The sequence below is a fragment of the Procambarus clarkii genome, chromosome 11 (assembly GCF_040958095.1).
Source record: "Procambarus clarkii isolate CNS0578487 chromosome 11, FALCON_Pclarkii_2.0, whole genome shotgun sequence".
Lineage (NCBI taxonomy): Eukaryota > Metazoa > Arthropoda > Malacostraca > Decapoda > Cambaridae > Procambarus > Procambarus clarkii.
In genome coordinates this window covers 32355971-32368728 of record NC_091160.1, presented here as the reverse complement: position 1 = coordinate 32368728, position 12758 = coordinate 32355971, and the positions used below count along the sequence as shown (strand labels likewise).

At 44.2% G+C, this 12758-nt stretch overlaps 1 protein-coding gene across 8 annotated transcripts in view; it reads left to right on the top strand.

Annotated features, from left to right (window-relative positions):
* LOC123758245 (SOSS complex subunit B1-B) overlaps positions 1-8705 on the top strand; it is a 34460-nt gene extending 25755 nt beyond the window's left edge. For all 8 annotated transcript variants that reach the window (XM_069322507.1, XM_045742390.2, XM_045742386.2 and 5 more), the window contains 2 exons: positions 2442-2542; positions 7437-8705. In XM_069322507.1, the coding sequence (XP_069178608.1) occupies positions 2442-2542; positions 7437-7857 (522 nt within the window). In that variant the 3' untranslated portion in view covers positions 7858-8705. The remainder of the gene's footprint in view (positions 1-2441; positions 2543-7436) is intronic.
* Positions 8706-12758: the final 4053 nt, after the last annotated feature.

Sequence of the window (12758 nt, the reverse complement as noted above, 5' to 3'; positions counted from 1 at the left end):
AAGAATAGCTGAATCTCTTCCAGAATACCTGAATCTTTTCAATCCTACCTTATAAATCAATCTTTTCAAGACTACCTTACAAATTGATCTTTTCCTATAATCTTTTCAAGACTACTTTATGCATCACAAGCTTGGCTACATACCACCTACAGGTACTAAAGCCAAGGGTGTACGTGAGTGTGTTATTTGCAAGCACACAGAACAAAATAACAGGAAGCGAAAATCTGTCTGTACTTTGTGCATCGATTGCAAAGTCACGCTGTGTACCATGGACTGCTTCTTTGATTTTCACTCGCTTCCAAAGTACTGATCATGCCTCTCACAGCTACTTGATTACTACGACAAAGACACCGAGGCATTATCAGAAAAACAGAATGCTGATGTGGTATACACGGACTTTGCAAAGGCTTTTGATAAATGTGACCATGGAGTGGTAACACACAAAATGAGGTCAATGGGAATAACCGGTAAAGTAGAACGCTGGATACTCAGTTTTCTGTCAAACAGGACTCGACGAGTAACATTCAATCATAAAATCGAGTCCAAGCGCAGTTAAAAGCTCTGTACCTCAGGGTACAGTCCTTACACCGCTGCTTTTCCTTATTCTCATATCAGATACAGACAAAATTACAAGTCACAGCTTTGTATCATCCTTTGCAGATGACACAAAAATCAGCATGAAAATTACCTCTGCGGAAGACATTGAAAAACTTAGAGCGGACATTAATAAAGTTTTCGACTGGGCAACAGAAAATAACATGATGTTTAACAGTGATAAATTCCAGGTACTCGGGTACGGTAAAAATGAGGACCTTAAACGTAATACAGGGTACAAAACACAATCAAATGTGCCCATAGTGGGAAAACAGCATGTAAAGGATTTGGGAATAATGATGTATGACGACCTAACGTTTAGGGAGCATAACCAAGCAAATATTGCGTCAGCCAGAAACATGATCGGATGGATTACGAGAACTTTCAAATTCAGGGATCCCATCACAATGGTTGTACTCTTCAAGTCACTTGTGTTGTCCCGTCTTGAGTACTGCTCAGTACTCACTTCTCCCTTCAGAGCAGGAGAGACTGCTGAAATAGAGGGAATACAGTGAACATATACAGTACCTATAGACATGATAAAGCACCTAAATTATTGGGATCGTCTCAAAGCCCTCCAAATGTACTCACTAGAAAGAAGACGAGAGAGATATCAAATAATATACACATGGAAAATACTGGAGGGCCAAGTACCAAATCTACACAGTAAAATAACAATGTACTGGAGTGAACAATATGGAAGAAAATGCAGAATAGAACCAATGAAGAGCAGAGGTGCCATAGGCACAATCAGAGAACACTGTATAAACAACAAAGGTCCGTGGTTGTTCAACACCCTCCCAGCGAGCATAAGAAATACTGTACAGTACTTTTATTGTCGGAACAACCGTGGACATCTTCAGGAGGAAACTAGATTGTTTCCTCCAAGGAGTGCCGGACTAACTGGGCTGTGGTGGATATGTGGGCCTGTGGGCCGCTGCAAGCCCCATAGCAGCTGTCTAACTCCCAGGTACCTATTTACTGCTAGGTGAATAGAGGCATCAGGGTGAAAGAAACTCTGCTCATTTGTTTCTGCCTCTGCCGGGGATCGAACCCGGAACCTTAGGACTACGAATCACGAGTGGTGTCCACTCAGCCGTCAGGCTGGTTACGTCATTTATTTGTTAAACGAGTGATCTTATTATCCATCCAGACTGTAATTGATTGTAGAGATATCTCTAACACAGTAGTCATTTCTCCCCCTCACTATGATAATCAGGGTGAGCATTTTCCGCTGTAAGGGCGGACTCTTCTTATGGGGTTATAGAGTACAATTATTACAGCCTTAGGTTTACAAATTAATAACAACTGTTACAATGTTACAATAGTTATTACCATAGTTGTTATAATAGTAGCAGCAATTGTTATGCTTGTTACTTGTATGCTGGAAACTCTTTTTTCAAGATGGCGGATGCTCACTGGAGGCCTCAGACCTCCATTTGCTACCCAGGTTACTGCACATGAGTTTTGAATCTTACGATATACCCACAAACAACATATCTCTGTAGGCACACCACCCATCCATCAACTGAGATATCTCAGGTTGTGCAGTGCAGGGCTTAAGATAAATTTAGTAAAAATGGATAAATTCCTTATAGATTTCCTTAATAAGGAAACTTTTCTTATTAAGAATACTCAATAGCTCGGTCGATAGAGCTTCGCCCTCTCACGCACGGGGTCCACAGTTCGAGTCTCCTAGAGCCCAGGTGAATGGAAATCCAGGATGAAAGTTTAATGATAAAACCAACTGATTAGTGTTAGGCAAAGTTTGTTGTGTAATTATATGCTGTCCCATAATTATAGCATTCTTGATACAGTATTCAGTCAAGTGATTCTTCTTGTTTCAGCCAGGTGATATTGTTAACCTGACGAAAGGCTATGTGAGTGTATTCAAGAATTGCCTAACACTCTATGTTGGCAAAGGTGGAGATTTACAAAAAGTGAATGAGTAAGTAAAGTACATCACAGCTACTTATCATACTGTACTTCTGTTTCTATTCCATGGCTCTCACTTCTTGTATTATGTCTATACTATTTGATTATATTTTGATTGACTATTACTCAAATTAATTTTGCAATTGATTCTAGGGCTTGTTAAACCTTTCCAAGTGGTCTCCACTTGGAAAGGTTCAACCTATCCAGATATGTCTACTGATAACAACTATCCAAATGCACTATTGATCAAAGCACTGCTCACAGTACAATACTACCATTACACTTGCACTCAATTACCTCTATACTTTCTACATGTTATTTATGAAGGGCAGAAGCCATTTTATAATTTGAATTAACAAAGTTGGAATATATGTTTATTAATTTTCTATCTGGAACTTGCTCCCCATCCCTTCTTATCCAGAATTATGAGAATTTTTCTAAGGGGGAGCCCCATCGACTCCCTGAAGCTATTCAAACTGACATGTGCCATATTAGTTTGGTCTCATCAGTCCCTGGAGTTGTGTGTGCCTACTGGAGACCAGAGCCACAACTTGAGGGAGCAATGTTTGGGTACTACATTTAGAGTATGTCATTTCTGCCATCAACCAGATATAGCACCCAGAAAGGTAGGCAAACCAATACAAACCCTCCACCTGTGAAAATTGCAACCTACGTCCGAACAGAGCCAAAGAACTCCCTCTAAAAGCAAACAAGCAAATCGACATCCAACTAACGTGGCTGCTCACCCTTCCTTTTTCTATCTCCTCCATTGTTCTGCTGCCCGTATCTTTGTGAGGAAATGGTACACGGTTTGTTTCGTTTATCTTCCCCTCCCGAGTGTCCCGCTTTCTCTTCCTGATCTTAAACACCTACTGGACTCCTTGTCAGAGCCTGTGCTCCTGCTAGGTGATTTCAATTGTCGTTATACCTTTTGGGGTGATGTTCTGACGAACACCCGGGGTCACCTTCTTGAACCATTCATCCTCTCTTCTTCCCTGTCTCTTCTGAATTCTGGTGAGCACTCATTTGGACTCTCGGACTCGCACCCTTTCCTGTCTTGATCTTTCTCTCTTCTCGTTGTCTCTTTACTTGGATTTCATGTGGCGAGTTCTTGATGACCTCCATGGCAGTGACCATTTCCCCATCCTTGTTAGCTTTTTCTCTTTTCACCCTCCCCTCTCTTTCCCTAGGTGGCAGTTTGCTAAGGCAGACTGGAACCTATTTACCCTCAGTGCTACTCTCTTTGACCTCTCCCTCGCTCTCTCCTCCTTTTTCATGACACCATCTTCGACGCTGCCCTCCGTTCTATTCCTCGCTCTTTCTCTCGGGGTCCACAGAAGCACGTTCCCTGGTGGAATGCTGAATGTGCTCGGGCTGTCCGCTGTAAGCGTGCAGCCTGGAAGAGACACCACCGCCGGCAGACGGCCGATTCTTTTCTTTTGTTTCGGAAGGCGAGTGCGGTGGCCCGTAGGGCCATCCGTACGGTTAAACGTGAGTGTTGGATGACCTATGTCTCCACCATTACGTCCGAAACTCCTGTGCTGCAGATTTGGAAGTGTACCACAAACAGTATTGTGGGAGTAGGAAAGTTAGCGATTTAGGTGTAGAAGGGCTGGTTGGGTGTGGCAGCCACTCTTGTTGTTTTGGGCTCACCATACCAACTTAGTGGTTTTTTATGGTGAACACACATGTAGATAGGTATATACAATGTGTGTATATAGTGTAATAACAGCAAAAACATTGTTTGATTGATCATGGAATATAATGTCACATATATGAACCTCATAATTTTGAGCATAGCGATGTTCTACACATTAAACTATATAAATTTCACAAATTACACAGTGAATAATATTACAACAAAAAACCGAGAAGAAACAAATGAGAAACATCAAAATAATCGTGAAACATTACATTTGTGGCAACTGCCGCACCCACAGGGTGGCATGGCCTAGTGACCTTGAGCCCCCATTACTCAGCGCCCATAATTTACTCAATTTCCTAGCTCCATCGTGGCTAAAGTATGTCACATACAATATTTTTTGTTTGTTTTTTGTTGTTGAACCTTCACCTCAGGACTCTGGGCCGAGTCATCTCCCAAAGCCCCGGACTCGAAGGAAAAGGCCGGTGCAGCCGCAAAACCCGGGCGGAAGGGGGCCCACTGGTCAGACCCAGAGGCTTAGGCAGGGACAACCGACTCGAATGCCTCCGTTGCCACACCGGAAGGGGCATCCCCCGAGACTGCCTGAGTCTCGAGACCATCTAAACCCTGCCCCAACTCCGAAACCCTCAGACGTTTTGGGGCCGGAAGCAGGGGGGAAAGCAGGAGCAGCTTCTAATAGCTGAACCTCCAGGACATGTGCACTCACGGGGACCAAGCAAAGGGTACCACCCAACTGTAAGAGCACTCAGTGCACAGGGGCAATAACCATGGCAGATCCCCCCACCAGGTAAACAAAACAAAAAAGAAAAGAAAACTCCACAAGAGGACAGCGTACCTAGGCGGAGAAGAACAGGTTGCTATGAATGGTGAAAACAAGCTGCACAGTACCCTGCACCCCTTACCAGTGCAAACTGCCTCATACCCTAAAGCAAACTAAGGGAGCCAGAACTCCCTTGCACACAAAGAGCGGCCAAAAACCGAGCAGCCAACGGCCAATTACAGGTAGGCCCCAAGGAACTTGTGGAAGGTCTCCCCAAGCCCCAAGGGCAGTACTTACTGGGCACCTAGGGAAGGGAACCCTAGGCGCAAGCATCCCGAGTACTGAAGAATCGCTCCCGGCTTGCACACCACCTAGAAGACAGCCAACACACGCAAGGCACAGAGCTGAAACAACGTCTGGAGCTAGAGCACACGACCTCTGCCTATAGCATCAGCCTCAAAACTGAGGTGTGGATTGTTGGCACGGGGGTCTGGGGCTCCCCTTTTTCCCTCCTGGGGAGGGGAGAGCTGTGCAGACAGCGGCGCGGCGACATGTGACGTCATGCACGTTTGCTCGTTTCTGTTTGGGGGAGTTCTATCTATTTGTTCGGCTTTTTGTAGCATTTTCACCAGAAAAGGGGTTTGTTTTGGGACGCTTACCTTTCTGGGTTCCTGACCCGGTCCATAGCAGACATGCAATGCTTCCAACCACATGGGGGTTTCTATAGGCCATTGCTCCTCATGCTTCTCTAAGGGGACCAGGTTCTGGCTCGTGGTCCTCGGTAGGGCCACAGAACTCCACACACATGACTGACGCCAAAGTCTGACATTAGCATATCAGCCTGTATAGCTCCGGGAGTGAGGGAGGACTGGCTGGGTGTGGCAGCTTACATTTGCAGAGTTCTGAGTGTGTTGATGGTGAATGTATATAGTGTGTATATATGTTGTAACTATACATAAATGAACATGAAACATTGGTGTGAATAACGTATGGTGGGAGGAGGGGTGTGTTCCGAGTTCCGAGTGTGTTTATGGTGTGTGTATATAGTGTGTGATACTCTACAGTGTGTAAATAGAGTCTATATATACATAAATTAGCACGACACATTGGAAATATGTACCGGATATGTGTACACTTGTGTCATGCACGTAACACAGTGTCTTTGGACAGTACAGATGTTCTACTGCCATAATATAGTGTATGTGTTCATTATACATAGAATTGGCACGTAAAAAACAAACAAATTGTATTTGGAACTGTGCGCAAAAAATGAACAAAAATATATTCGTGGCAACTAGTGCATCTTGAGCCGCGCGCCCTACTGGCCCCGGGAATCGTAAGCCACAGTCGACCAGGGAATGATGACGTCACACGCGAACGTACAGACCCCATAGCAACCAACGTAAGTACAATTTTGACCTTTTGTTACCATATCCATACTCGGGGAAGGGTTTTTGACACTTTCAAAACAAAAAATAATTTTTTCCAGAGAATTTATTTCCTGCGCACTGGGGGAGGGGGGAGGGGTTCCGTATTTGGAAGCCGAGCAGCTCAGTGGTTAAAGGTTATGCCCCTAACCTCTCCTCTTCACGCTTGTCCTTCAGTTCTGGTATCTATTTAGTTGCATGTCTTTGCACCTTTTCCAGTTTCTTGATGTACTTCTTTAGATATGGGCACCATACAACCATGCAAACTCCATCTGGGCCAACTGCTTTGTTCTTACTTAGCTCCTTGAGTATTTTTCCACTTTGTTTAGACACCTATGTGCTCTATGTTGTTCTCTGGAATTCTTATTGTGTCTGGTTCTCTGAAAAATTCATTTTGCACAAACACACCAGCAGATGGTGCTGAAATACTGTGCATAAAACTCAGGAAACATCTACTTTAATCTGCTACTTCCACCGGCGGATGGCACAACCAGTTTTCCACGGAGTGATAGCACAGATCGTTCCCTACTCTTTGCCCAATTCACACTGAATTTCTTTAAGTTTCTCAAAACTTGCTATGAAACATTGCCCGTATGGCACCTAACCATGCACCACAGCATCCAAGGACCAGTAACAAGGCCTAGCCCTATTGCTGGGTGTGGCCGGAGACAGAGGGTCACCAAGTTCTCATGGGAACACATGGTGCCTGGACCTTTGTCTCCACTTGGGGCAACAGGCTTCAACTGCACCAGACAGGGAAGGACCTCTCAACTAACCAGGCAAGCTGTTCGAGTTGGCCCACCAATATATGGCTCTCCATCCTGCCTGTTGTAAACAAAAAAACTGGGAGCTGAGGGAACAAGGATGAGGAAGGAAGAGAAGAGAGGATAATTAAGGAAAGAAAAAAAAAGGAGGAATTTCCTTGGCTGTTACAGTGTGTATAACCTTTTACCTGAATTTCTGTCCAGATTAAAAAGTTGAGAACTTTTTCAGATTACTGAGCTCCAACAGTACTCGTATATTCTCATTGTACTTTTGTTTGTTTTTTTACTCACAGGTTTTGCATGCAGTTTTCCGAGCAGCCAAATATGTCTGAACCCAACCCAGAGCTTGTAGCCCCTAATAAATCATTAGGCAGTGGTGGTGGTGGTGGTGGTGGTGGAGACTCTGGGAGTGGTGGCACACGAGGCCCAGGGTCACAAGGAGGCCCTGGAAGCAACAGTGGAGTACCGCTGACAGAATCAGTCCGAGATCCTAGATTGCAGAAGCCCAATACAAATGGAGGAAACCTGGATCCTCGGGGAATTAAAGGAGGAGGTGGCGGTGGCGGCAGCAGCAACAACAATAACAGTGTAACAGCTTCCAACGGTCACCAAAGTACTGGAGGAAGACACGGAGGAGGCAACTCAAATAGCTCCACAAATTCAAGTAAAAACCGTAACCATGCGCCAACAAATAGACAAAGTACCAAAAGGTAATACTGTACTGTATATCCATTTGTGATATGGGAGTGTTAGTATTGTTAGTATGGAAGGAGATGAAAGCCCTTTTGTAAGTTATCATGAACGTATCTTACATTTTTTGTATCTGTTAAAAGCTTTTGGTTATGAAAATATAAAATTTATAGGTGGGTATTCTTTTTATAAAAGGAATCAACTTTCCAATTTAATTATAGCAATTCATTTGTCATAAGAAGGTACTGTATATGAAACTTTTTGTTATACTAATTTATAGAATATGAATTGAAAAAATGTTCCATCAAAGTTTACCATTGTCACTTCATATATAATATTACTTTAAATTACTAACTGCAATAAAGCAGAATGTATGATCGTCACAGAGTTGGAAATTTTAAATCTATGCAAATGTAATTTGTTAGCTCAGCATTTCCATCAAATCTTGTTGAAAATACAGTACAGTAATAGAAATTTCTTGACGGAGCTTTCGTTATACATATACAGTATATGTTATGTTACAAAATATTTGTCATTTATATTACTGGAAGACTTGGAGAGCCATAAATTATAAACTTTATGCATTTAATAAATCATATGTTAAAATCCTACTATATTTGCACAAGTATAAGTAATTATCAAAAGAAAGCGCTGAACTATTTGCACAAATATAAACTGTGCATTTTTGAGCCCCCTCCTTCCCTCTCCCCAAAAGGAAAAATTGGGGATGTGGCTTACAATAGACAACAAAGCTCAAAAAGTGATTTAAATGGAAATACAGATTTCACTGTCGATTTTTGAGTCTCTGTGAAATCTCCAAATATTGCCCTTGCCTCTGTGTGAAGGCCATTAATAAAAGGTACATTGCTGTTTGGCTTTGTTTTTGATGATGCCCTGCTCTATTTTGACCCATTTGGTCTTACACCTTGAGGTGATGTCCCAATTTTCAAGAGCACAAGTCTTGTTTTCCTGGTGTCTCCTCTATGAAAACCATGGCAATTCAGATACCCTTTGAAGTCATTTGCCTCTGGACCTATTTTTTTCAATATTGGTATCTTTAACAAATTTATTGTTAGTGCCCTTTAAATATCCAGTGACAGTGTCTTCCCATGATTGTGCCTTCTTTTCAATAATTATGTCTCCTACCACCATAATAGTTGGGAAACAACTTTGGTTAGGATATGTATTAATCAGTCTTAACTTTGGGCACTTTGTGAAACAGACCACCTTATTATCACATTAGTGATGTGGGACACTGTCCCAATTTTCATGACCAGTTATCTTTCATTCCTAATGCCAATCACTAGTCCCTTTATACCCCCCCCCCCCTCCCTTTTCTGCCTGTTGTCATCGTGAGGGGGCTTGGTGGGTGGCTGCCTGGGTGTGATGCTCCATGGGACAGTCCTTTTGGAGGCTTCTGCTCCTGCTGCCGTCTTCACAAATTGTGCTGGATGTCTTTTCCTCTTTTTTTATGTTTCATTTTCCTCCCCCCACCCCCCTCTCCTCTGTGATTGTCATTTCCCACCAACTTTTTACCATTCTTGATTATTCTTTCAGACATCATCATCTGTTTTGATACCCAAGTGTTTGGGGAGGCGCACGCTCTCACCCGTAAAACTATGGTACCTGATGTTTTGAGCGAGGGGACGCTTTTATTGTCTATCCTTGCCTTCGTTGCTGAACCCAATCTCGACAGACTGACGGTTCTTGAGGTGGCAATTGCGGGGCGTATGCTCACTATGCACCCCTGGGGAGGCCCCATCTTGTCGGGTGTCCTATCCTCTAATTGTGGCTCATGGTGGATATTATTTGTGGATGAAATTATTACCTGCTGATATATGCCGATGACTGACTCTCTTTTTAACTCCCCAGACTTGTAGGGTGGGTGACCAGGCCCCAGAGTCGAACTGTGATGGAAGGCCAGGCTCTATAGCCCCCACTACATTGGGCCCAGACCAAGCTACTTCCCTGTCCCTCCCAACTACCCCTCTCCGCTTCCCTCGCATCTCTGTGGCGGGGTCGAGCCCCAAGCTCATAGTGGTGAGGACCTCATCTCTTGGAATGGCTCCTTGTCTCATTGTGACAACTGCACCTTTTACCCCCCCATCTTACTAGAGGTGCTCGGCGCCGTTCCCTTCGCAGATGCACCACACGATTCCTTCCAGTTCTTTTACATTCCAAGCCATATTTGGTCCTGCTATATGGCCTAAGTACTTTGATCTTAACCATCTGGATTCTACATGTCCTGACGATTTTTTCCTCCATAAACACCTCGCTGATTCAGTGGATACCTTTGTTAATTTTAACCCCACCCATACTGGTACATGTGTCATTGCTGCTGCTCCTCAGGAAGCTGCCCCCCTTTAGCCTTGTTGTCCAGCATTGGGAAGACCCCTGTTAGGATCTCCAAAAATGACCAATTAAATGCTAGTATTGGCACAGTTATTCTACTGCACCATGTTGCAACTAGTTTTAGGGAGCTGAAAGACTGCCATGAGGATATTCAACATATCCCTGAAGCCCAATGCCATTCTATCCTCCAGGTTGATACATTCATTGTGGTCATTGTTGTCAACCTCTTCGAGCTGTGAAGATCACTTTTGATAGTAGATCCCGTCTGCCTTCTATACTCTGTACTCCAGGTCCATTCAGGAGTACATTCCCCCCTCCTAGACTCTGCAATAGGTGCTGGAAATTTGGGCATGGTCCCCTCAAATGCACAAGTGCAGTGTGTCTATGCCCCTTGTGTGGGGACTCGGGCCACTGTAAGACAGAGTGCTCTTCTTCCCAAGCTCATCTGCATCAATTGCGGTGATGACCACCCTACCTTCTCCCACGCGTGTATGCACTACAAATTTGAGGATGCCATCCTCAATTTGAAACACTGCGATCCTTTGTCTTTTCATGAGGCGAGACGCCAAGTACGCTGTCTGCCCTCTTTTGCTTTCATGTCGTATGCTCGTGTTGCATCCCGCCTCTCCTTGCCCTCCCCTCCTTACTCTCACGTTTCCATGCCTTGGACCCGAACACCCCTACCACCACCTCGCCTGCCGTTTACGTTCTGAACAAGAAGGTCTTCCTCCTCGTTCTCTGTCTGGTGTTTCCTTTCCAGTCTACCCATCTCCTGTGTCCTCTTTCCCTTCTCCCCCGATTCTTCTTCCCAGCTCTACCCTCTGTCTTTTGGCCCTCCAAGCTGTTGTCCATCCTCCTCCCAGCAATCTTCATGTTGATCACTCCCGTTCTCCTTCTCCTGTTGAGGTTATGGAGGCTGTTGCCCAGTACATTGTTACTGGCACACCTGTCTCTTCAAGTCAGAAATGTAAGCCTGGCTCCTCTTTGTCTCTGGCAGATAAGAAGGCATCGCTTTCTTCCCCACCTTCCAACTCCGACTTTATCCCTGCATCCCCTACCATTTTGGTGGTTGAGGTTCTCTCGGGTGCTGCCCTTGATTAGATGCGCTACTATGCTTCTGTCCCCCCCCCTCCCCCTGATTCCCTTGACCGTCCCTCTCTAATGCCGCTTCCCGCTCCCTTGACTCCATCATCCTTGCTAAATTTACCTATAATTTACCAAAGATTTACCTAACCTCCATTTCACTGATCTTGATCTTACTTAATATACTGTGCTCGTCTTTGCTTTTGTTTCTGTTCTCTCTATTTTTCAATGGAACATTTGTGGATTTTATGCCAACTTCTGATAACACATTTTTTTCACGGCTTTGTGTGTGTATCTCCAGGAGCCAATGCTCTGTGCTTGTCCTGGTCACTTCCGTGGTTATTCCTTTCTCTCCCCACCTCCAGCTTTTGCTGGGGGCCCATAACTCTTCTGCTCTCTTGACTCATACTGATATTTCCTTCGTTCCCCACTTTTTCAGTTGCCCATCCAATACTCTGCAGCTCGTATCTTTGAGTAAATGGACTCTGTTAAGACTCCTTTCAAGAGCCTGTGCACCTGTTGGGAGATTTCAACTGTCGGCATACCCTCTGGGGTGATGCGCTGACAAATACCTGGGGCCATCTTCTCAAACCATTTGTCCTCTCTTCTGAATTCTGGTGAACCCACTCGTGGACTCATGCACTCACACCCACTACTGTCTTGATCTTTCTCCATGCTTGTCTTCTCTTTCCTTAGATTTCACATGGTAGGTTCTTGATGACCTCCATAACAGTGACCATTTCCCCATCCTTGTTACATTTTTCTCTTTTCACTCTCCCTTCCTTCCCTAGGTGGCAATTTCCCACAGCTGACTGGAACCTCTTCACCCTCCATGCTACTCTGCTCTTCCTCTCCCGGGAGCTATCCCTCGAGGCATTTAAAATCGCGCGTTAGACCCTCAATCGTATATGTACGTATTGCGCGGTTTCGGGAAAGTTACTCCCATTGTATGTATGTATTGTGTGGTTTAAGGCCCGGAGCAGATTAAGGATTCACACTTTCAAGACTTTGGCGACGTCCGACAGGGCCGTCCCTGCCAAGGACAACAAGAATGTCCAAAAATAAAATATTGATTAAAACCATTTTTCCGATCATTATGGGGCCAGTTTTAAAATGTGAGCCTTTATACAGTATTGCAAACCATTTGATACTAGAATGAATGATGTAACATGACTTCTAGGACGAGCGTGTCTCTTGCTTTCCGACCGTCCCTCGTGGTCACTTGTCCCTCAATAGAATTCTTGGTGAATTGGATACTTTTGATATCGTTCACCTTATGCGTTTGTCCTTGTATTGGAATCCTTGGTGATATTTAGCACTGATTATTCTGCACATTTGATGGTGTTACATAGCCTTCCCGGTTTGGTGCCTTCATTTGATAATTACACAGCCTTCCTGGAATGGTTCTATATAACTTCCCAGGTTTAGTGATTTCTCTTAAAATTGCTTTATAATACGTATTTCAGATTTGGGTTAGAGGAAACGTCTGC